The 25,089-nt window shown below is 53.2% G+C and overlaps 1 protein-coding gene across 1 annotated transcript; it reads left to right on the forward strand.

Annotated features, from left to right (window-relative positions):
- BPIFB3 (BPI fold containing family B member 3) lies at positions 1-21,781 on the forward strand. The gene is made up of 17 exons (XM_065521816.1): positions 1-101; positions 1,846-1,949; positions 3,400-3,525; positions 4,515-4,671; positions 6,994-7,122; positions 7,556-7,696; positions 9,475-9,538; positions 11,335-11,395; positions 12,176-12,267; positions 12,385-12,564; positions 14,805-14,858; positions 16,752-16,922; positions 17,832-17,899; positions 19,153-19,195; positions 20,046-20,109; positions 20,657-20,733; positions 21,510-21,781. The coding sequence occupies exons 1-17, from the start codon at positions 1-3 to the stop codon at positions 21,537-21,539; spliced, it is 1,662 nt and encodes a 553-aa protein (XP_065377888.1). The 3' UTR covers positions 21,540-21,781.
- The last annotated feature ends 3,308 nt before the right edge of the window (positions 21,782-25,089 follow it).

A 25,089-nucleotide genomic window follows, 5' to 3' on the forward strand; every position in this document is an offset into this window, starting at 1 on the left:
ATGCAGCTTGGGGCTCATGAAGGCTTCCTGGAGGAAGGGATGCCTGAGCTGGTGCCTTCAGAGGAATTGCCAACGAAAGCCAAAGTCAGTAAATCCATACAGTAGGTTCCAAGGCCTCATCACACATCGTTGGCCCCTTTTCTGTTACCCCCCTCCAGTCACATGGCCCCACTGCTGTTCCTGGAACACCACCCTAGGCCTTTGTGTGGGGGTCCCTCTGGTCAGCAGGCTCTTTCCAGACAGCCATCTGACTCCTTCCCTCTTCTCCTTCGGGTCAAAAGTCACCCCTGATCCAATACGAGGCCTTCCTGACCGCCCTATTGAAAATGGCACCCACTCCCCACACTCCTGAGCCACTTCCCTGCTTTATTTTTGTCGTTAGCTTCTAACTTACCGTATTTTTTCTGAGATGGAGTCTCACTCTGTCGCCCAGGGTGGAGTGCAGTGAGGCAATCTTGGCTTGTTACAACCTCCGCCTCCAGGTTCAAGCGATTCTCCTGCCTCAGCCTCCCATGTAGGTGGGATTAAAAGTGTGCACCACTATGCCTACTTTTATATATATATATTTTTTTTTTGAGATGGAGTCTTGCACTGTCACCCAGGCTGGAGTGCAGTGGTGCGATCTTGGCTCACTGCAAGCTCCACCTCCCGGGTTCACACCATTCTCCTGCCTCAGCCTCCCAAATAGCTGGGACTACAGGCAACCACCACCACGCCCAGCTAATTTTTATATTTTTTGTAGAGACGGAGTTTCACCATGTTGGCCAGGCTGGTCTCAAACTCCCGACCTCAGGTGATCCACCCGCCTTGGCCTCCCAAAGTGCTGGGATTACAGGCGTGAGCCACTGCGCCTGGCCCCAACTTACTGTATTATGTGCTTATTTGTCCCTTTCAGAGCTGTGCTGTCCAACACGACAGCCAATAGCCACACAAGGCGATTGCCTGAAATGTGACAAGTCCAAATCTTGGTGTGCTGTAAGCAAATTTTGAAAACTTAGCATGAGAAAAAGAGAGTAAACCCCATTCATAAGTTTCTGTTGGTTATATGTCAAAAGAGAATATTTTGGATTTGATGGGGGTAAATACACTAGACTATTATAATTAATTTCACCTGTTTCTTTTTACCTTTCAAAGAATGTGACTACGAGAAAGTTTTAAATTGCATTGCATTTCCACTGGAATGGAATCCTGGCTCCTTCGGGCAGCGGAGTTTGTTTCTTTTATTTACTGCGATCTCCCCAACATCTAGCAGACAGTGGGTGCCTCACAAACGCCTGCAGTGGACTGAATGAAAGCGTGCATTTCTCGTTGCTGTCATCTGGACCAGCCTCGGAAAGGGGACAAAGCTCTGGAATTCTGGGGATACCGAGCCTTGGTAGGTGGGGGTGGAGTTCACGCCCCTCCCCCAAGTGTGCCCAGAGTCCCTGTCTCCAGGAACGCAGCCCTCTCCATGTGAGGCCTGGGGTGGGGGTGGTGGAGGGTAGAAGACCCAGCAGCTTGAGGTCCCTTCCTTCCCTCCCTAGGCCTTTGCTGGCTGAGGAAGGGTGGGGGGTAGGCAGGGTGGATTCTGTGCCACTGGAATGGCTCTTGGGGAGCCTTCGAGGGAGCCCAAGAGATGGCTGAACGGGTAGGTGGCAGGGCCCCACACCTCACCCCTGGCTCTGAGGGAGGTGGCTGCCTGTGCAGTCCCCAAGCCTTCACTCCCACTCCTGGGCACCGACCCCAGTCCCCTTACTCTCCTCTAAGCAGGAAGGCTTAGCCCAGGCCCTCGGGGAAAACCGCAATTTGCTTCTGACATGACATATTGATGGGTTTCTGGCGGCCGTGGCCCCTTTGTGTCCTCAGAGCCGTGTGGGCATATAAGGGCCACCCCTCAGCTCGGGTGGGTGGAGGAACCGACAGGAGGCCGGGAGCCCCCATCCACTGCTTGTGGAGCTGCAGGAGCAAGGGTAAGACAGCTTGAGGCAGCCCTGGGCTCGTCCTGCTGCCCAGCCATTGACCCCACCACCTTCTGCCCTCCCGTATGACTGATGGGCATGGAAAGAGCTCACCTGAGGAGGAACTCACCCTAGGAGGGTACCAAGAGGGTGGGTGAAGAGAAAAACCATGTTCCAGATCTGGGGCCGAGAGAGAGGCAAAGACTTGTATACATTCATAGCCGGAGGGGTGGGCTGTGATCCCTGTGTATGGAGAGAGTTCCAGGAGCGCCCATGTTTCTCCCGGCCAGTGACATGCTGCTGAATTTCTATCTGCTGCCTCCTCAGCAGGGACCCCCTTCTGACACACAACCACGCACAGAGGCCTTAGACGAGGTCCCTGCCTTCATGGAGTTTACAGGGAAGAGAAACGAGGACACAAACAGATGCAAAACTGCAAATGGAGATCAGCACCTTAAAATAAATATTCTGGGTGATGTTTAGTGACAGATGGATTTCTTTAGACAAAGTGAAGGAGGGAGGCCTCTCCAGGGACACAATGTTTATCTGGAACCTGAATGATAAGGAGTCAGCCATGCAAAGAACAGGGGAGGAAACTTCCTAACAAGGAACCGCATGTGCAAAGGCCCTGGGGTGGGAAGGGGCCTGGCATGTTTAAGCTCAAGGAGGTCAAAGAGGCAGGCAGGGATTTTGTGGTAATGGCAAGAAGCCTGGGTTTCAACCCAGGGCAGTGGGGAGCCACTGAAGGGTTTAAGCAGGAGTGACGGGTGGGCATAGATGGATATGTGATTGGGTGGGCAAATAAGGAACTCCTTAAAGAAAAATCCCACTCTCTGAACTTAGCAGATTAGCCATGCCCCCACCGGCCACCCCATTCCCTTCTTCAACAAGATTTGGGATGGAGGTGGGGGAAAGAGAAAGACAGGACATGTTAAGTCTAAGTGTTGGGTGTCCCCAATCAGCTAGACCTTCTGAAACAGCCTCATGAGCCAGTGGGAAGCAGGTCCTGGAAACAAAGCTCTCATCCTGCCGTCCTGAAGGGGAAGCCCCTCTGTCTACAGCTGTCACTCCAGACACCCGGCCAGGCTCACTGGGCCACTGAGGACTAAGACTTTTCTGTCAGATGGACTCAGGCTTGAATTCTGACTGTGTCTCTGATTAGTTCTGTGGCTTTGGTCTAGTCTCCTATCCCTTTCGGTCTCAGTTTTCCCATCTGAGAAATGGAACCCAATGAGGGAGAGGCTTGGAAAGTGCCTTGGAGATTTGAGTGCATTGGCAGCTGCACCGTGCCACCTGCGTGTTGGCCCTGCTTACGTTTGGAAGGAGAAGGCTTTCCTGGGAGTGAAGCTGGATTTGGGCTGTGCCAGGTGGGCAGGGAGGAGGAAGGCTGACAATGGGAACAGAGAGGGGAAAGGCTGGAGCAGGACGAGGGTCTCAGAGTTCCTGCTTCTGCTCCTTACAGGCGTGCAGCCAGCCATGCTGGGCCTGTGGTCCTTGCTTCTGCTCTGGGGCCTGGCGACTCCATGCCAGGGGCTGCTAGAGACGGTGGGCACGCTCGCTCGGATTGACAAGGATGAACTTGGCAAAGGTGAGCCCCAGGTGGGCAGTCTGTGAGGGGGCTGCGGCAATGTCAACGACTCAATCTATGTGCTTAGAGCATCTGTTTTAAGAGCAGATAAGAGCAGGCTGTGATTCCCAGCTGCTTAGAGAGCACATTCTCCTGGGAGTAGCTGTGCAGGAGTGAACGTTTCCCTTGCAGGCTGGAATGGGTGATGAATTCCCTCTTCTGGGAGGTGGACTGGGTGATATGGGCTGAGGCTGTGTGGGGACTGCGTGTGGCTCAGGGACAGGGACAGGGTGAGATTGAGAAGGTCGAGAGGAGGGCGCTAGCTGGGCCAGTGTCTGCCTCACATTACTAGGGTAGAGGAACTGTACTTGGCATTTGGTACTACAGAGCCCAGTGGCCCGTGGTGACAGTCTCAGGGATGGAGTAGATGGGTCATGAGCAGGAAATGCTTCAGGGAGGCCCCTGGCCTGCCCCTACTTCTACAGGGCTGTTCCTCCATCCTGCCCTTCCCACAATCTGCACTGAGTCAGGCCTGGAGTGCCCAAGAGAGGAGCAGGGACCATCTCCTCCAGCTCAATTGAGCCCTGGTGGCTACAAGCTCCCCCTTCTTTGCCCTCCCTTACAGTGCTGCAGGGCAGTCCAGGATCAGGAGCCCAAGTTACACTATTGACCCCAACCCAATTTGCTGTGTGACTTTGGGCAAGTCTCTGCCCTTCTCTGAGCCTTAGTTTCCCTACTGGTAAAATGAAGGGATTGTCATGAGATTTGCTAATTCATTCTCCAAACACTGGATACCTCCCATGTGCCAGGCAGGGAGGGTGGCCACAGGCCCTGTAGCGGGAGTAAGAGGCTGTTATGGCTTAGTGGGTTCCACCAGTTGAGTGTAACCGCTGGGTTAATTCCGTTTTAAAAAAGAAGCCTACTCAATCTCAGAGGAAGGAGGCAGCTGCCATGGTCCTGGGGGTGAGGGTGCAGTTTCTAGTACCTTCCTACTTCCCCTCTCTCTGCAGCCATCCAGAACTCACTGGTTGGGGGGCCCATTCTGCAGAATGTGCTGGGATCGGTCACAGTCGTGAACCAGGGCCTCCTGGGCTCAGGAGGGCTGCTTGGAGGAGGCGGCTTGCTGGGCCACGGAGGGGTTTTTGGCGTTGTGGAGGAGCTCTCTGGGTGAGTCCCACCTGCTGCACGCGCTACAGGAAGACTTGGCTTTGTTTCCGGGAATTGAGGAGAGATTGACTCTTTTTATTTTGTCTGATAGGCAGTGAGGGTGGTGTGGGAGGGTCGTGATCCAGGTCTAAAAATGATGACTCTACTGCATGCCTGGCAGGACAAGAACAGCAGAAGGCCACTGTGGTTGAGGGTCCAGCTCTGGGTCAACACTAGTTACTCACTGTGTGACCTTGGGCAAGTTGCTTAGTCTCTCTGGGCTAATCTAGCTATCTGCATGGCTCCCTTTCTCACCTCCTCCAGATGTCCGCTCAAAAAAGGTCTGCACTGATTAGCCCTTTCTTATCCCCATCATACATTTTACAGGTTTGTTTTATGTCTCCTTTGCTAGATTATAGGAGGGGTAGGATTTTTGTCTGACTTGTTTGCCACTGTGTCCCTGGGATCATAAATAGGGACACAGTGGATGCTCAAAAAGTTTTTTGTTTTTTTTTTGAGACAGAGTCTTGCTTTGTTGCCCAGGCTGGAGTGCAGTGGCGTGATCTTGGCTCACTGCAACCTCCGCTTCCCAGGTTCAAGTGATTCTCCTGCCTCAGCCTCCCGAGTAGCGGGGATTACAGGCGCCCACCACCATGACTGGGTAATTTTTGTGGTTTTAGTAGAGATGGAGTTACACCATGTAGGCCAGGGTGGTCTTGAACTCCTGACTTCAGATGATCTGCCCGCCTCGGCCTCCCAAAGTGCTGGGATTACAGGTGTGAGCCACTGTGCCCAGGCTCAAAAAGTGTTTTTGAATGAATGAATGAAGAGCATCACATTATACCTAATATGTGCTAACTCAATGACCACCTATTCAGGCTTTTCTGTGTGTCTAGCACTGTGCATTGTAAATGAATCATCTCACTGAGCCCAAAGGTAGGACTATTATGAACTGCATTTAACAGCTGAGGAGATAAGAGGCTCCCGGCAGTGAAGTGACCTGCCCAAGCTCATCCAGCTAGGGGAGGAGAGGGGAATGTGTCTGTGTGTTTCATCGCAGCCCACACTGCCTGGTCAAGTCCAGTGGAAACCAGTCTGTGGCTGGTGGGTGAATTAGAGGAAGGTCAAACGACAGGGCCCAGGCAAGGCTGAAGCCCAGCGTATGGAGAAGAGTCACTGGACAGGAGGCAATGGGGTGCTGGGAGTGGATGGGTGTTCACTTCCCTAAACGGAACATAATGTCCGGAAAGCGGGCTGGTAAATGCTGATGTTGCTTGAGGTTTGCTGTGTGTCATTCTGTGGTAGGTGTTGTCAATGTCCCCATTTTACAGATGGGGAAACTGAGGCACAGCAGCACTGTGACTCACCCAAGCCCATCCAGTCAGCTAGTGGCAGAGCTGGGGTTTGAACCATCTGCCTTTTACTGGCTGCAGTATTAGCAGCTACTCATGGGGTGGTTGCCAGGACAGTGAGTCAATCTGTGCCAAGCAGCTGAAAGAGAGCCGGGCACACAGTAAGTGCTGGATAGATAGTATTATTATTATTATTATTATTATTGATACAATATTCACTCTCCCTCCCCTGTGAAATTTGCCTTCTCAGTGAGGCTGGAGTCTCAGACATGAACCTGGCATTGTTCATGCCTCGAAGAGCTTCTCATAGGTGGTGGAGTCTGACAGTGAAGATCCCATGGGCTCAGGGCAGTGATGGAGGCAGCCCAGGCAGGGTGGGACAGGTGCTCAGAGGGCATCTGCCTGAGGCAGAAAACCAGGATGGAAGGCTTCCTGGAGGAGTGCATGTGAACTGGGAGGAGTCAGCAAGCTGAAGAGGGATGCAGAGTGGAAGGAGGGTCAAGGGAAGGGTGTTTCAGACAGAGGGAACAGCCTGGGCAAAGACCCAGAAGACAGAGAGTAATGACTTGTGAGGGGCCGTGTCTCAGAACCCACGTGGGTTGCATTTGTGAGTGTGTGGGGGTACAGTGGGGCGCAATGTCAAGGCCAGAAACCAAACCAAGGCTGAGACTGTGGGGATGGAGTGGGGAAAAGCTTTAATTCCTCGAGCCTCCAGCGGTGATGATGATAGGACATTTGTTGAGCACACACTGTACCAGGTTCTGCACTCGAATTATCTCACTTGTCTTTGCAACACATCTACGAGGTAGGAACTAGTATCGCCCCACTTTACAGATAAGAAGACTGAGGCCCAGAGAGATTAAGTGATGGGCCAAGGGCTCACAGCTGGCTCTGTGGGTTTGAGGTGAGATAGGGAACACCACCAAGAGCCACTCTGGGCGCCGCCTGGTCTGGGATGGTGGAGGCACTGGGGGTGTCTGGGAGTGGGCAGCCCTCTCCCTGACTCCCATCCCAATCTGAAGATTGAGGAGCTCACGCTGCCGAAGGAGTCGCTGAAGCTGCTGCCGGGGTTTGGGGTGCAGCTGAACCTGCACACCAAAGTGGGCATGCATTGCTCTGGGTGAGTGTGTCCTGGGGACCTCTACCGTCCTGCTTCCACCCCCTGCCCTGTTGGAGACTCCTACTCTGCTGTCCCCCAACTCCCTCCCCCTTATCCCCCATTTCCTTTCACCCTATTTCCTCCCCAAGGGACTCTCAATCCTACTGTTTCCCCCCTGGATCCTATGCCATTGCCCTTCCCCAGGGACTTCCATTTCCCTCTTCCTCCAGACCCGAACCCCACTGCCCAGGCTCACCGGAGAGGGTGGGGGAAGAGGGCACAGGGAAGTGCAAAATGGGGCTGGGAGGCGGAGGCTGAGAAGGGGATGCGGTGCCTAGGGCACTGGCAGGGCCACCCTCAACCCGCCTCTGCTCAGGACCCAGCCGACCCCGGTGGGTGGGGCCAAGGATTGGGCCTGGTTGCCTGGCCAAGCTCCCAGCGTTCTTTCTTGCAGCCCCCTTGGGGGCCTTCTGCAGCTGGCTGCCGAGGTGAACGTGACGTCGCGGGTGGCACTGGGTGTGAGCTCGCGGGGCACGCCCATCCTTATCCTCAAGCGCTGCAGCACGCTCCTGGGCCACATCAGCCTGTTCTCGGGGTGAGTCTGTAGGCTCCAGCCTGCAACCCCGACCCGCTCACCCGCTCGGGATCATCTCGCACTCATCTGGGCGTCTCCCGGGTCTCCCTGGAGCTGCCAGCTGCGTGGACCTGAACTCATCCTACCCCTGCCTGCCCCGCCCACTGGTTTCAACCCGCTCCACAGACCGACAGATTGAGTCCCATCACCGACAGGGACTTCGGCTTAATCCATAGCTTGCGCCACCCACTCCTGGGCATTCCCCTATTCTGGTTCACCGGATCCTGCCGTCCCCTCTCCTCCAGAACGGGCCCAGGGTCTGCTGGGATCCCTCCATCTGCGGGATTTCAACCCCTGCTCTCAGCACATGAGAGGCCCAACTCTGCCTCTGACTTGCTGTGTGACCCCAGGAAGACCCACTCCCCATCTCCCCATTCTGGGCCTTCGTGTCCCTATCTGTACATGTGGAGCTGGATTTGATTATTCGGAAGGCGCTATGACGTCATCTCTTCCCAGGGGCTGGCCAGGTGGCCCTCCCTACACCTTGTTGAATCAGGTGGCCCTCCGTACACCTTGTTGAATCATCACAATTTTTTTTTTTTTTTTTTTTTGAGAAGGAGTCTCACTCTGTCACCCGGGCTGGAGTGCAGTGGTGCCATCTCGGCTCACTGCAACCTGTGCCTCCCGGGTTCATGCTATTCTTCTGCCTCAGCCTCCTGAGCAGCTGGGATTACAGGCGCCCGCCACCATGCTAATTTTTGTATTTTTAATAGAGACGGCAAGTTTCACTATGTTGGCCAGGCTGGTCTTGAACTCCTGACCTCAAGTGATCCGCCCGCGTTGGCCTCACAAAGTGCTGGGATTACAGGTGTGAGCCACCATGCCTGGCCTCTGAATCATCACTTTCATGGGACCATGGAGGCCCAGAGGTCTCCTTGCCCAGGATCACACGCACAGATCTGGCGGGGGTGGAGAGGGACTGCTCTCTGGCTGGGTCCAAGGCCTCTGTCAGCACTCTGAGCCAGGCCACAGCTGCCTCCCACTTGTGTCTACTGTTCTGTGTCCACCTTCCAGGCCCAATCCCAGCTCCTGCCCCATCTTTGTTGGGTAACTCTGAGCAGTGAGGGGTCATCAGGCAGTTCTGCGTTAGCTAACAGCTTGCTCCTGTCTCCACAAGGGCCCTAAGAATGGGATTCCAGGCAAGGGCTTTGGGCTCCTTAAATTCCAGTGGTTCTGTCCTGCTCCTCCGGGATAGAGGGGGCCTGGGGAGGAGTGGAGCCCAGGACAGTGTTGGTGTCCTGTGGTTGGGGCTCTGTGGTTGCCACCCTGCACCCCCATGGTCTCCAAACAGACCTGAGCCCATCTACATGCACTTATCCTCAGGTGTCATTCATTCATTCATTTATTAATCTAACAAATACTTGAACCTGCACTCAGGGAGCTCAATAGCAATCATTGTCCTAGGCCTGAGTGTCTCTTGTTTACAAATATTAGAGGGACAAAGGAGACAGACATTTGTCAAGCACAGATTGTACACCAGCCACATACACACTCCCATAACCCAGGCAGCAGCAACTCTCTAAGGTGGGCACTGCACAGTTGGGGAAAATGAAGCCATTCCCTGGGTCCCCTGGGGAGGTGGAGCCAGGATTTAACTCAGGTCTCCAAAGCCTCAGCCAACCCCATCCCCAAGAGAAGAGACAGGAGAAATCCAGAGCCCCTAGTGTACCCCCGACCGTGTCATCCAGGCGGAACCGTCCACCTGGCAGCCGCACCCACACGTGTCTCCCTCTGCTCAGACTGCTGCCCACGCCACTCTTTGGAGTCGTGGAACAGATGCTTTTCAAGGTGCTTCCGGGACTGGTGAGTGTGGGGGCCGCGGGCCAGCATGCCCTCTCCCTGGACTGGGCCTCTTTCTCCCCCAGTTTTGGGTAAAGTTGGGTGCCAGGCGGGATTAGGCTGTACTTCCCTTCCACACCCACCAGGTAATCCCATCCGGGTCTGCTGACCGGCCTTCCTGGCGCGCCTGCTAGTCTGGGGGTGGATGACACGATCCTTTCAGATCCTCAAGCCCGAGTGTGTGGCTCCAGGTGGCCTGGGTCCCCTGCTCCCAAATCGGAGGCTCCTTCTTACCCCCTGCTCTGTTTCTGCCATTTGTATTAGTACTTACTTTATGTTTTTCTTTAAATTAGCTTGAAATGCAAATTGAATCACTTGATGGTTTTAAACTGAGCCCTGTGTTTGGCAATCATGTCTAGAAAAACATGTACCTATATTCATACATCATATATAAACATATGAAGATTAAAGGATGTCTGTCCATGGCCTGCCCCAGACCATCCTGGTTTCCACACCCGAGAGAGCTGGTCTGGCCCAAGCCCCATATCACCGAGGGAGAGGGAGGGCCACATACACAGCAAAGGGCAGTCAGGCCTCCTGGCCCCACCGCCTGGCTGGCTCTCCCTGTGCGTACTTGTGAACGCCGGTGGGGGCGGCAGAGGAATGGGAGCCTAGGGTTGGCAAAACTGCCCTGGGCTTGAGGAAGCCAGTTTGGAAAAGAAGCTTAGCAGGAGGAGGGGCCCCTAGGCAGGACCATGTCAGGCAGGTTTCCCCCAGGGCGTGAGGGTGCACTTCAATTGCAGCCCCTAACTTAGTCTCTGGGGCAGTTGGCCAGCAGCTAGGTTTTGTGTGACACAAAGAGGTTTTGAAAATGAGCATTCATTGCCCACATTCAGCATTGAAGATTTCTCGTAACAGTCCAGATTTGTGGCTTCTATTGTGCAATCGGTCAGCCTGGCTGCCAAATACCTCCCTCCTGTAAGTGGGAAGTACCTCTGGTACCTCCCGTCTGGTGCCCAGAGGGTTTGCTTTCTCCACCCCCAGCAGAGTCCCTCTCGTCTCCTCTCATTTCTGTGACTTGCCTGACCTCAGAAGTTCTGGAGTTCGGGGCCCCCACTTGACATGCAACAGCCCTCTTTTGTTTCTCTGAAAGCAGCTGTGACCTTGGACAGGTCACCTTCTTCTCTGGCCTCAGCTGGAGGATGAAGGGCTGGAATGGTCCTCTCTGAGGCTCCCACTCCAGTGGGCTATGGGACTCAGGCTCTGTGATTCCCAGACTCGGATTCTGAAAGTCAAACCGCTTGCTCCCTGTTCTCCTAGCACAGGACTTAGGAGTAAACACGTGGTGATATGCTGGATGGACACCCCAGATCCAGGCCTGACTCTCTGGGTGGAGGCGAGGAGGTGCCCCGCTGTGGGGTCTTGATCCTAGGCTTCCCAGTGCCCACATAGGATGGCAGGGGATGGCCTGTGACTTTACGGGGAACCAAAGCCACTTTTGCCTCCTCAGATGAAGGCCTTGTCCGCATGCCCAAACCAGCCTCTGAAATGTGTCTCCCATGGTCCCCCAGCCACCTTTGGGGGTTTTCTAATGGGGCTCTTGTAACCAAGGAAAGACAGCTTGGGGGCCCACTCAACCCTCTGACACCTCAAGCTCCAGCCCCTCCCCTGCCTCCCACCTGTGTATCTCCTGTCTGTCTCTGCCTTCTGCCTTGGTCCCCAGCACCACGTAGCACCAGATAGCAAAGCATTTAAAGAACGTGCAGCTGTCCTCGCAGCGAGCTCTTCTTTGCCCTGTAACATCCGTCTCTCTGACACAGCTGTGCCCCGTGGTGGACAGTGTGCTGGGCGTGGTGAATGAGCTCCTGGGGGCTGTGCTGGGTAAGTTAGGGCGCAACGCCCTCCTCTTTGCCCCTTCTACCCCTCTCTGTACGACCCCAATGGGGTAGGGTACTAAGGGGAGCCGAAAGGGGCAGGATCTCGGGGTCCTTCAGTTCCTCCTCACACTGACAGGCTGCCCCTTTGAGGAGCCTCATGGAGGAGGCCTGGGCTGAGGCCGCCTAGCAGGGACTGCAGACCCAGAACCATCGGTTCGCTCTATGTTGGGTGCTGCAGACCAACATTTATTGAGCACCTAGTGTGTGCTTGGCACTGTCAGAAACAGGGGGAAGATATGATGACTACCTGATCAGACTAGATGACCGAGGCCCAGAGAGCTCAAGTAAGGAACCCAAGGCCCCGCAGCCCCAGCAGACCCCAGTCTCTCTGTGCCTCATGGAGACACTAGTGCCTTCGGTGTTCATAAAATGGGTTTGGGAAAATATAAAAAGGCACAACCAGGAAAAGAATAGAAAACTTGGGGCCGGTATGTCTCTGTAGGTGGTGTTATGTAAGACAGGCAGGGTGGCAGTGTGTTAGTGGCACCAACTCTGGAAAACAGGAATCCTGGTTTTGAATGCTGTGACTGTGTGGCCTTGGCCTGGTGACTTCCCCTGTCTGAACCTCAATTTCCACATCTGTAAAATGGGGATGAAGTCGTGGCCAAGTGAATGCTTAGCAGAGTGCTAGGCACTCAGCAGACATCAGTAAATGGAAATAGGGGCTATTAGGATTGGGAATCGGGCTTATGGGGTCGTTCTCACCCCTCCCTTTCCCATGCAGGCTTGGTGCCCCTTGGGGCTCTTGGGTCCCTGGAATTCTCTCTGGCCACACTGCCTCTCATCTCCAACCAGTACATAGAACTGGACATCAACGTGAGTAACCAGAGGGGCCTCTCCTGCTGCTGGGGGAGGCTAGATAGGGGATGTCGGGTTCAGGGGGGTGGGTGAGCACCTCAAGACCCTCCTCGGCCCTGTTTCCTGCCCCTGCAGCCTATCATGAAGAGTGTAGCTGGTGACATCATTGACTTCCCCAAGTCCCCTGCCCCAGCCCAGGTGCCCCCCAAGGAGGACCACACATCCCAGGTGACAGTGCCACTGTACCTCTTCAACACCATGTTTGGACTCCTGCAGACCAACGGTGCCCTCGACATGGATATCACCCCTGAGCTGGTGAGTGTGGTGCCTGGGGGATGGGATGGGGGGGTCCCTGCCCTGCTGTGCCTTGGCATTGCTAGTGCTGACCTACGCGCTGATCAGCCCTGCTGAGCCCTCTTCTCTATAATAAAAGGGAGTTGAACACGTTTAGAGTGTGTACACTGCTATTGTCCACTCCTGTACTTAAGGGAGACGTTGCTAATCGATCGTGGTCCTCTACCTGGTTAAACGTGACTGGGACCTCTGAATCCTTCTCAACTTGGCACTCCAGGAGGTCACTTTCAATTGGTCAGGACTGGCATATGGAATGAAGCCCACTTTCCGTCCCTGTATCAGATGAGCCTTTCTACAGTCTAAGCACTAAAGTGTGAACCACTAACATTTCCACTGCTTTCTCAAGAGCAGATTTGAGTGGGCCAAGAGCAGATTTGAGTGGAAGAAAAGAAAACTAGGCAGGGTGGCTCATGCCTGTAATCCCAGCACTTCCGGAGGCTGATAGGGGGAGGATCACTTGAGCCCAGGAGACACCCCATCTCTACACAAAATACAAATATTAGCCAGGCACGGTGGTGCATGCCTGTGGTCCCAGTTACTTGCGAGGCTGAGGTGGGGGGATCACGTGAGCCTGGGAGGTCAAGGCTGAAGTGAGCTGTGCTTGTGCCACTGCATTCCAGTCTGGGTCACAGAATGAGACCTTGTCTCAGAAAAAAAAAAAGAAGAAAGAAAGAAAGAAAGAAAGAAAGAAGAAAGAAAGAAAGAAAGAAAGAAAGAAAGAAAGAAAGAAAGAAAGAAAGAGAAGGAAAGAAAAAAAGGAAGGAAGGAAGAAAGAAAGAAAGGAAGGAAGAGAAAAAAAGAAAGAAAGAAGAAAAAGGAAGAAAGGAAGAAAGAAAAAGGAAGGAAGGAAGGAAAGAAAGGAAGAGAAGAAAGAAAGAAAGAAAGAAAGAGAAAGAAAGAAAGAAAGAAAGAAAGAAAGAAAGAAAGAAAGAAAGAAAGAAAGAAAGAAAGAAAGAAAGAAAGAAAGAAAGAAAGAAAGAAAGAAAAAGAAAGAAAGAAAGAAAGAAAGAGACTCGGGTTGGATTGTACCAAGAGTTACCTGAACTTTTGTTCTGTAGCTTCTAGTACCTCCCAACTTCCATTCTGTCCATTCTGGCCCCTCTCACATCCTGGAAAGCCCAGACCCCAGAGGCCCCACCCAGAGGCATTTATTTTGGTCTCAGCCTGGGCTCCCCACTTGTAGCTCAGGCCCAAGGAAGCAGGGGTTGGTCACTCACTTCTTGCAAGTGAGGTCCAGACAGCACTCTGAAGGCCTCTGGGAGGCTGGAACAGGACCCTGAGCTGCGGGGAAGGTGTCTTCTAGTTGGGGGATGGGGGCAGTCATAGCCAGGCAGAGACTCTGAGTGTAAGAACGTGCCTGTCTGAGCGGCCTGCGGACGTGGGTGTGTGTATAGAAGCATTGGGTGTGTGCATATGAGCATCATGGCAAGAGAGAGGAATGTCAGAGGCCTCGTCCTGGTGCTGCGTGTATGCTTATCCTGTGTGAACAGGGTTGTTGTGAGAAGTGGGCATGTGTAGTTCAGGGCAGGGGGGTCTCAAACATCAGGGCCCCCGGAGGCTGGGCCATCATCAATTAGCAGCCTGATGGGACTGTAGTGAACTGGCGGCCCTGTGCCCCATTTCTCAGGTAATTGCCACTCAGCTGACGCAAGGGGAGGAGGTACAGGTTCAGCGTGACCAGATTTTCCAACTCTTTAGCCAGAAACTGAAAAATTTACATACAACTTCCTGATTTATAAATACTAGAGACGAATTCATAGTTTTTGAAAATACTATTTGGGTAAAAGGCAAAAAGATCTGGGGTCAGATCTCTGGGTCTTTAGATCATGAGCCCTGGCAGAGTTAGTAAAAGGTTCTGAAGTTAGCCTGCCTGTGTTCAAATCCTGGTGTCACCACTTACCAATTGTGTGAAGAGCCTCAGTGTCTCCATCTGTTAAATGGGGGCAATGGCAGCACTCACCTCTTTGAGCTGTTGTAAAGGTGAAATGCGCAAAGGTGTGCAGAGCCCCTAGCTTCTGCCTAGCATGCAGTAAATGCTCAATAATTGCTAGCTGTTAGAACAAACTTGAGTGTTTGCAGTGATATGTGTATGAAATTGACAGGGTAGGGGGAAGAGTGGTGAACAAAACTGCTCTGTGTGTGCCGAGGGATTCCCGTTCTGTCTCTGTGCTCACCAACTTTCTCTCCCATTGGGGGTCCAGGTTCCCAGCGATGTCCCACTGACAACTACAGACCTGGCAGCTTTGCTCCCTGAGGTGAGTGACCCTCTCATGGGTTTTGATCATTGTAGCTTTTTCCTGATGACCATGAATGGGCTCCAGAATCTTTCTCAATACAGCTCTCCAGGCAACTGCAATTGAACAATTGAGTCCAAATTCACACTAAAGTGTGAATGACGAACACAGCATCCTTTCCTGATAGCAGATTTTGCTTAGAGAGTAAAGGATTAGCGTTTGACTGCCCCAGAAATCAACTGGGCATTTATCCTATGGAAATTGTTTCTGTAGCACACAAGGGCAAAATTCTTTTCAGGTTACTGAGCTCCCTTCCTCCAATTGGCTTACTTCATCCTGACCTTAGTCTTCAATGTCCCCAGAAAAAAGACTCAGGGTACTGGTCTTGGAGAGGAAAGAAAAGGGAGAGGGTCAGGTGGGTCTCCCTAGTGGACATGAATACATGACTTCAAGGTCTGGCCTCAGCTTTCCCATCCTTCAATTGGGGCTGGACCAGCCGCTTTCCAGCTGTGAGAACTGGAATTCGTACTGAAGTTAAAATGTCTACTACAGGGTCCTTATATAACAGCAGATTCTGAAACAGGTTGGAAAGAGGCCTGGGGGCCTGGGCTCTCACCAGAGAGGATGGAAATGGAAGCTGGTTTTGGGGGTACAGAGGACAAACTCTGAGTCCTTGAAGGTGGTGATTCAAAGCAGTCTGGATGAATGAGGTGGGGGCCTCGGCTTTCCAGAGTCCCCTGGCTAAAGGGCATAGGAGCCTCATGGAAGGGATGCAATTAGAGTCAGACATTCAGAAGAACCTACAGATGGCAGGAGTGGAGAGGGACATGGGGCAGGCAGAGATGACTGAAGCAGGGGTATCCAGATGTAGCAAGTGGGGCCTGCCCCTCCAGGGGAGGGCTAGTCTCTGGAGGCTGAATCCTTTGGCCTCCATTTGCTGGCCTTGCAGCTTCAGAGCCCCATGTGGCTTCAGATTCTGTGGCATGTGAGGGTGGAATGAGGCCATTCCTGGTCCTGATGATCCTGCCACTTGGGGATTCTGGGCTTGAGGAAGCCTAGACTCAAATTCCAGCAGGTAAGCGTCCCAAGGGACGTAATTATGTGTTCTAAGCTTCTGTGGTTCTGTAATTTCCTTAGTTTCATGACGTTGCAATCATGAGACCCAGAATTTCCTGATCGTGTGACTCATTTAGGCAGTCAGCGAATATCCGCTGAGCACCTACTGTGTGACAGGCCCTGCCATGGAACACGGGCACACCTGCAGCTGGGGCTGCACAGAGGGCAAACAGTGAAAGGAGACAAAAGCTTCTGCACTTGAGGGGTTGCCATTCTGCTGGAGGTGACAGACAGTGCACAAATAAACAAAAACAGAAACAGAAGGTGGAAGGCATGGAGTGGTGAAGGTGGCTTAGGAGTGCTGGCTGGTGCTTTTAGACACCACCAGCAAGGCCTCGCTGAGGAGGTAACACTTGAGTGAGGGAACTTTGCAGTTCTCTGGGAAGATATTTCCAGGCAGAGGGAGCAGCAAGTGCAAAGGCCCTGGGGCCTGCCGGGAGCATCCCTGGCAGCTGGAGGAGCAGCCACGAGGCCAGTGAGTCTAGAGGGAGAATGCAGGGAGGGGAGCAGGTGAAGTGGAGAGGCGGGGAGGGGGGATGGAGGACACAGAGCCTGTGGCCTCAGCGAGGATTCTGACTCTGCGTGAGACCGGAAGTCTGATGTGGCAGTCCCGCAGGTTGGTGTCTCCACCCCTGAGTGTAGCCTCGTGGGGGCTGAGACCAGGCCTGTGTTGTTCAGGCTGCAACCTCATTGCCCAGCACGTTGCCCGGTGCCTGGTAGGTGCTCAGTGAGTGTTTGCTGACTGACTGACTGACTGTAGTCCTGGGGCATCTGAGTTCTGCCCCTGCATTTCTCTAGGCCCTGGGGAAGTTGCCCCTGCACCAGCACCTCCTGCTGTCCCTGCGGGTGAAGGAAGCTCCCACAGTCACACTCAACAACAAGAAGGCCTTGGTCTCCCTCCTAGCCAACATCCATGTGCTGTTCTATGTCCCTCAGGGGACCCCTGAATCCCTCTTCGAGCTGAACTCGGTGAGTGGTCAAGGGGTGGGTGGGGGTCTGGCACTGGGGTTCCGAATGGGGCTGACCGTCTCCAGGACTGTGGAGGTGCCGCCCCCGATTTCAGGGTGGGAGCCCCACATAGCCCAGCACAGGAAGCCCCCCAACAACCATTGTCATCATCTGGGCTGAGCCCCAAGACCCTGCCTCAGTTCCTGCCTGCTCCCTCCCGTCATGTCTGCCTGGGCCTGTTCGGGCCGCCCACGCTGCTTCTTGGGGGTCTCAGGCATTGCTCCCCATCTCCCCAGCCTCTCTCTGCCCAGCTATCTCCCTGATGACGCTCCAGCTTCCTCTGACCCTCCCTCTCCAGTCGGCTTCCTCCACCCCACCTCTGCACACATCTGGACGGAGGCAGGCCCCTCCCGGGACCGTCTGCCCTGGCTCCCCATGGCCAAACACCTGAGCCTGACATTCATTGTCCTCCTGTCCCATCCTCGCCTTGCACATCCTTGCCCCCTAAGCCTCAGCTACTCAAGTCTACCAGGTCCTCCGCCTCTGGTTTGTCTGTGCTGGGTCCACCACCTGGAGTGCCATTTCCCCCTTCCCTCCACTAGCTCCTCATCTTTCATGATTCAGCTGCTACCTCACTGGAGAGGCCTTCCCTCACCGCACAGCAGGCGTGCTTGAGGGGCTCTCCAAGCCCCTGCAGCCCCAGAGCTTCCTCTCCTACAATACCAATTGCCCTCAATTTTAATACTGTGGTTCTCTGCTGTTCAAGAGAAGAGCAAAACCTTCAAATTACCTCCTCAGAGCTCAGCAAGGACCCTGACACACAGTAGGGCCTCAGTAAGGTTAGTAGACCGAACAGATGGATGGAGGCAGACCTGTCTTCAAGCTCCTTCTGCCGATTGCGGGTGACCTCTGCCTGCTTTGCCCATGCAGGTCATGACTCTACGTGCCCAGCTGACTCCCTCGGCTACCAAGCTGCACATCTCCCTGTGCCTGGAACGGTAACGTGGGACCCTGGGGACAGGATCTTGCTCTTGTCTTTAGGAACAAGAATTAGGGGCTGGCAGGATCCACCTCCCATTTCTTGGGCATCAACAAAGTTCCAGGTGTTTTCCCAGCATCCTCTTTGCCTTCAGCACCTGCCAGGGAGGAGACAGTGTCAGTCCATGTTATAGACAAGGAATTGGGGGCTCAGAGCAGCAGGCTCGAGTGGGCTTCTTCCACGGCACCCCTTGCTGCTGAAAACCTGCCTCTGGGAGATAAAGCTGCTGCCGGGATGTGGAGTCCAAACTCCTGAGTTAGCAGCCCCAGAGGCTAACCAAGAGACAACCGGCCTTGAGTGTCAGGAAGTGCGTTGTTATTCATGTGGACTTCTTACTGCTCTACTCTCCTCAGCCTCGTGGTAACTAGGCATCCATCATGATAATCATAATGACCAAGATGATGGTCCTTCATCACATGCACAGTACTTTACAGTTTGCAAAGCACCATCTACATGGACAGTACTTTATAGTTTGCAAAGCACTGTGCTGGCCCAGGCTCACACAGCAGGCTGTCCCTAGAGCAGGTCTGCAGTCTGGGCCTCAGTGATGTCACCATGGCGGGGCCCCGGCCTGTCTGTCCCTCCCCTGGCAATAGGGACTTTCCTGGAGATTACTGAGACCTGGTGTCCTGTGTCACAGGCACCCATTGCTCCTCTGACTCCATCTTAGCACCCCCACAACAGGCTACTGCTGCCCCTGCCTTCCATTGTTGCCTCATTGCCGACTTTGACAGAGGGCCTTGCCTGCTGCCTGGGTGCACCTCCACTTCCTGATGCTAGTTCACGCGTCCGCCTTTTAGGAAGTAGAGATGGCCCTGAATCTGCACTTGGGCCAGATATGATCCATCAGTGAGTTGCTGCCTTGAGTGGGCACCTGCTGTATGCAAGGCACTCTCTGTCCAGTGCTCAGTCTGGGGGAGGGCCACTCTTCTGAAGGGTTCAGCCATCTGCCCAGGGTCAAATAGCCGGGAGTCAGGCAAAGGCGCCAAGGCCAGAGGTGGTGGTCATGATGCCTCAGAAGGGAGGTTAGGTCCCTTTGGGTCCATTTTACAGGTAGGAAAACGGAATCTCCAAGTCAAGGCTGGATAGAGGGAGAGTGTTGGGCCTGTAACCCTGTTTCCTGATCCTGAGAGCTATGGTGGGGCAGGCTGGGGGTGGGACAGGGGTGGTTGGGGGTAGCGGGGGCCCCAGCATCTCTCTTCTCTCCACCAGGCTCAGTGTCAAGGTGGCCTCCTCCTTTACCTATGCCTCTGACATAAGTTCCTGGGAGGGTGAGGGGCTTGGAGGTGGTGAGAGTCTTCAGGTGTGGTGTGGAAAGGGGGTGGCCATGAGTCATGGGCCGTATGGCTGAGCTGACCTCAGGATTGGGCTCTGCCCCAATAAGCCAGAGTGGGCAAATATCAGGGCGTGTGTGGGTGTGTTGGGGGAGGTGGGGGCAGTGGGGAGAGAGAGAGAGAGTGGGGAGCAGTGGGGGCAGTGGGAAGAGAGAGAGAGAGAGAGAGAAACAGTGATCGTCTTAGGAAAGTGAATCTCATGATCTTCCACCGTCTTGGCACCTCACAAAGTTGTGGACATCTAGAACCTCACAAGGGTCCATCATTCTGGAACTTCACCCAAGTAATAAGTTTCCCAAACTCAGAAAGTTCCATTTCAGAAGTCACAGAGCCCCGAGGTTCCTGCTTCTTACAGAGTTCTGAGGTTCTGGAATTTCACCATGGGCTCAGTTTCTAGAACATTCTCGGAGTCCCTAAACTGACAGGAATCTAAGGTCAGAGCCCACAGACTGGAGCTGGGCACACTTCCTTCCCTCTTTCTTAGGCACTGCCCACCTCCAGGCCCCACAGACTCTTACAGGAAAGCACTTCTTCCAAGCTCATGGGCCCTGGGGTAAAGCCAGCCTAAATCACAGAATCTCTTTCGGGATCGCTGGTGGACAGCCCAGGCCACCCCCAAGTGCCCTGTGCCTGCCAGGAGCTGTGGCCTCAGGCTTGGGGGAGGCTGAGGCGGCTGGGTCCCTGGGTTTCTCTCTCTGGGAAGGGGGTGCTGCTGCCTGCAAAGCCATACCCCAGAGCACCACCTGCACCGCCCTGTGTGTTCTGTTGCAGGAATCGCGTTTAGAAGAATGGCTCAGTCATGTGGTCCGGGTAGTGTATGCACCGAAGCTTAACGGTATGGCAGCTTTTGCTCTCTTGGACACGTGGAGTGTCCAAATATGGGATTGTCTAGTCTGTTGCCTCTCTTTATGGTTCTGATGGGGGCACTGAGGCCAGAGAGAGGTCGGTCCTCATCTGCAAGATGCAGATACTGAGGCACCAATTTTTCCATTTCAATAACATTGATCAGCACCTACATCATGCCAGCCTATGGGCTTCAAGAGCTGATCTGACCTCAGTCCTGCCTTAAGCTCCCACAGTCTCGTAGGAAATAATCATATAAACAAATGTTTAGAATATAGATGACCCAGAGTGTGTAAGGGATTGATGAAGCCTTTAGGAGGCTGGATACAGGGGCACCACTGACACAATACAGAATAGGGACAGTTTTGTTTGGGTGTAGGAGGATAAGTAGGAGTTTGCCAATAAGAAGCTGATTCCCTGAGAAGAGAACTGGCTGGCTAGTGAAAGTGATGGAATAGGGTCAGCAGGGTCCGAGGGTCCCTAGAGTCCAAGACCTCCCCACCAACATACCTTTGTTTTCAACGATTCTCTCTTCACAGTGGCCCTGGATGTTGGAATTCCCCTGCCTAAGGTTCTTAACATCAGTTTTTCCAGTTCAGTTCTGGAGATCATAGAGGTGAGTCTTCTCTGCAGATATGGTGCAGATGGGCCTTAAGCTTGTCTCTGGAAAGCCCTACTTGGAACTCATGAGGGGAATGCTTTGCTTCATCCTTTTGTCTGTCCCTGACCCATTTTCTAAATTTCTCAGTGAGTTACAAATTACCTAACTTAGGAATATATGACGTGTGTGCTACCACTCCTCCATTACTTGCCCATGGCAGGCATCATCAACCAATCACGGAGTTCTTTCCCACTGGATTCAGACACATGTCTGGCCTCTAGAATGGAACCTAAGATTTACTCACAGAATCACAGTTCCCCTGGTCCAACAGCAACAAATACATATGCTGTCTCTCCCTTATCTTGTGTCTGCAGCAGATATGACCAATGGATCATGACATTTTTTCTTGTGGAATATTGATATGGCCTCACAATCCTTTTCAAACCAGCACAACTCTGGGTGGTGGAATAGCTCTAGGAGGGGAGCAGAGCAGAGAGTTCTGTACCCATTTCTCAGATGAGGACCAAGGCTGAACTAGGTCAGATTTCTGGCCCAAGATCACACAGTAAATTAATAGCAGAAATGGCACTTGAACTTGAGTCTATTAAGTCCTCAAGTCAGAGCCTGTCCCACACTGGATGTCATTTGTTCATCATTAATTTATTCATTTAATGAGTACCTGCTGTGTTCCAGGTACAGCACCAATCCCAGGGCAGGGGGGTAAAGATGGCTGCAGGGATGGGGCATTGCAGAGACTCAGGGGCGTAACCAAGAGTGGTTCTTCCTTACAGAATGCTGTTGTGCTGACCGTGGCATCCTGAGGCTGAGACATGGCCACCAGCCCTCCCTGTTGACTACTAGAGACCACCTGTCCACTCTGCCTCAATTTCCCTCCCAGTCTCTAGCTGGTGTTGGTGACAGTAAAATTGCCCTCTGGCCCTGCAGCACTACTCCAAGTTTGAGGTGGAAACTGCCTGGGTAATCATAGAATTGCCTCAGAGAGAGCTCTGGGACCTCAGTAGCAAGCCCTGAGCTTTCAATAAATGACTCCTCTATCTCGGTATCTCCTGGCTGGTTTATTCCCCAGTCACACAGGACTTGCCTTGGCCTTTGCCTCCAGTGCCCTCCTTAGCTCCAGGTAGGAGCTTCTGGGAGGTGAGGGGACTCAGGGCCTTGACATTGTAGCTTTGAGTCCCTAACTGACCTTGTTGGCCTGGACAGCCTCTGTGTCCTGTTCTGCCTTCCTCTGTCCCTTCCCTCCCACCTCCATCTCTCTCTCTCTTTCTAAATACTTTTACCTTTCTCTCTCTCTCTCTCTCTCTCTGAGTCTGTGTTTTTCTCTGTTTCTGACTTTGGGATGCTTATCAGGAGTGACATCTGAGCTGAATTTTGAAGGAAGAATAGGAGCTTTCCAGGGAGAAGAGGCACTAGCACCCCAGGAAGCAAGGATGGGTGAGACTTGTTCTTGCCTTGTGGTCTGTCGGGGTAGGGGGTCCCTACTGGCTGCACATCAGACGAGCTGTGCCAAACGCCCTTGGTGCAGATGGGGAGACTGAAGCCAGAGCAGGGCTTGGCTGGCCCCGACCCACACACTCTTCCCACTGCTCAAGATGGGCCTCTTTGGTGAAAAATGCCCCCAAGTTGGCACTTATGGATGGCCTGAGTGAAGAAGTGCCAACCAAGTTTCGATCACTGGCTCAGAGGATTTGAGGCTAGGTGATAGGCAGGGTAGACTTGGAGCTCATCTGAAGGTTTGTCTACCACTCATTCATTCAGCCGACCAGCTAGCCATCCATCCGTCCGTCCATCCATCCATCCATCCATCCGTCCATCCATCCATCCAGCCATCTTCCTCCCTTCTTCCTTCCTTCCCTTCCTCCTTCCCTTCCTCTTTCCCTTTTCTCCTCCTTGCTTTTCATTCATCCACCCTACATTTATTGGTGCCTGCTACATGCCAGTGCCGGGTGACATGCTCGGGTTTATCTTCCTGTGTCTGATTTCCAGACACTTCCAGTGCTACTGATTCCCATCATGGTTAAATCAATGGCTTGAGTTAGCTGCCCATGTTCAAATCCCAACCTGGCTTCTGGTTGGCCATGTGGCTTCAGGCAAGTCATTTCATCTCCTTGAGCCTCAGTTTCTTCATCAGTAACTTGAGGATGTTCTATTATGGCTTTGAGGATTAAACCAGCACTCAGGATGGTGACCCATCCATAAGAAGCCCCCAGTTCCCGTTAGCTCTTATTACAGTTGCATTATTCTATCTCCTCTCCATGCACAGCTCCAGCTGTCCCTCCTCATCTCTCACAAGGAACACCCTTCCCTGACTCCCACCCTTCTCTCTTCCATCCCATTCCCGTCCTGCCCATCCTTGACCTCCTCTGACCATCTCTCACTGTTACTGACAGCCCTGCAGTGGCTGGATTCCTGGTGCCAACAGGAAAGTCTCCAAGCTCCGAGGCTTGGCATTTAAGGCTGCCTGTGACCTGACCTCAGCTGATTCCTCCTGGAGCATGCAGAGGGAGCAGAGCTGTCTCTGTGCCTCGGGCTCCTCATCTGCGAAGTGGGACTGTTATAGTACTCACTCACGGGTCATCTGGGGATGAAACCAGACAATCCTTGTAAAGTTCTGAGAAGAGTGCCTGGCACCTGAAAAACAAGTAACAAGGTGCAGCCAGGCCTTTGCACGGCTCTTCCCTCTTCCTGGAACATTCCCTCTCCTCCAAACGTACCTGGCAAACCCGTGCCATTCTTCATACACAGGACGGTGCCTCCCCATGTGGCGGCAGGGCCCGGTACTGTATGGGCCACACTGGGCGCTGCCTCAGTCTCACTCTGCCACTTGCCCAAGAGCTCCTCAAGGTCAGGGACAGTGTCTGCTTCATCATGGTGAGTCCTGCAGCTGCAGAGAGCAGACGTGAGAGCAGTTGACCTCTGATGAGCGCTTACAGTGTGCTGGACGCTAGGTCGGATGCTTAACATTCCTTAGTGCACTGAACTTCACAGCCCCCGGGATGGGTGGGTATTATCACCCTGTTCTACATACAAGGAAACTGAAGCTCAGAGAAATGGAATCAGCCAGCTTCTAAGTGGCAGAAGCAGGATTTGAACCAGACCCCTCTGACTCGAATTTCAAAGTCTGCGCTTTCACTGCTATGCCAGAAAGTTCTTGCTGTATTTATTGCACGCTTACTAAGTGCCAGACGCTGTTCTAAGTGCTTTAGGTACGTCATGTCATCAGCTTCTTCAATCAGCCCTGCTTTCTAGGAACTGTCTTCACCTTCATTATACAGTTGAGGAAACTGAGGCATAGAGAAGTTAAGTGATATGCGCAAGGCCCCACAGCTAGGTAATGACAAGGTCAAGGTTTGAACCTAGTACCCACCCCTGCCTCTGGACCCCAGTCTCTGAACTCCGCCCTTACGGTGAGGAATCAAGCAAGACTGAAGGAAGCCCCTTGCAGCCCTGGAGGGCTGAGAGTTCTTGGCAGGGGGGCAGGGGCTGAGTGGAGGGTTGGTGGTGGGTCTGGATCTGTTTTCTAATCTCAGCAGCCCAGTGTGACTCTCTCACCCCTGTGTACCTTGGGGGTGAGTCACTTCCCAGGGAATCTGGGTGTCCTTCCAGCCGTCCCCCACTATGTCCTTCCAGCTCCAGACAAAGGTGCCTTTTGGAAGCTAAGCCCAAGTGATCTCCCCGGCTCCAGGGCTGCCCTAATCCTCTCAAGGCGGCCAGGAAGGACCCAGGGGACAGGTTGGCCTGAGGACTGAGAATGGCACAGAGCCTTGGGTGACTGGCACCACATTCATGTGTGCACCGCACTCTACAGTCTATTGTGTGCATTGCTTCTGCCCTCTTACGAGTGGGGAAAGGAACAGTTGCCCTCTTTGCATTGTATTCCATTTAAAATGGTAATATATTTGTATCACAAGCATTTTTATCACACTAAGTGCCAGGCAATGGCGAACCACAAAGACTTTAAACAGGGAAGACCCAGGAGCTGAGTTACTCAGATGAGTAGCATCATTTTGAAATGTCCTTTCTAGTTTCCCCATTTTACAGGGGTGCAGACTGAGGCACAGAGAAGGAAAGTCATTGTCACAAGTTTATGCTTCTAGCAGGCCGGGCAAAACTTACCCCTACTCAGTGTCTGCTTTCATCAAGGGAAACTAAAGGGGGCTGCTGTTTACGGAAATCCGAGGCTCCAGGGACATTCCACGCATTTCTGATGTAATTCTCAAAACCCTCCTGGGAAAGTGTGATTATGCCCTTTTTGCAGGTGGCCCAATGGAGGCCGGGGAGAGTGACTGTTGAGGCTGAAAGGGCAGGTGGGTGTGGGAACGCAGGAGTGTGTGACTCTTGGAGTCCCTATTT

The sequence above is a fragment of the Macaca fascicularis genome, chromosome 10, assembly GCF_037993035.2.
Source record: "Macaca fascicularis isolate 582-1 chromosome 10, T2T-MFA8v1.1".
Classification (NCBI taxonomy): domain Eukaryota; kingdom Metazoa; phylum Chordata; class Mammalia; order Primates; family Cercopithecidae; genus Macaca; species Macaca fascicularis.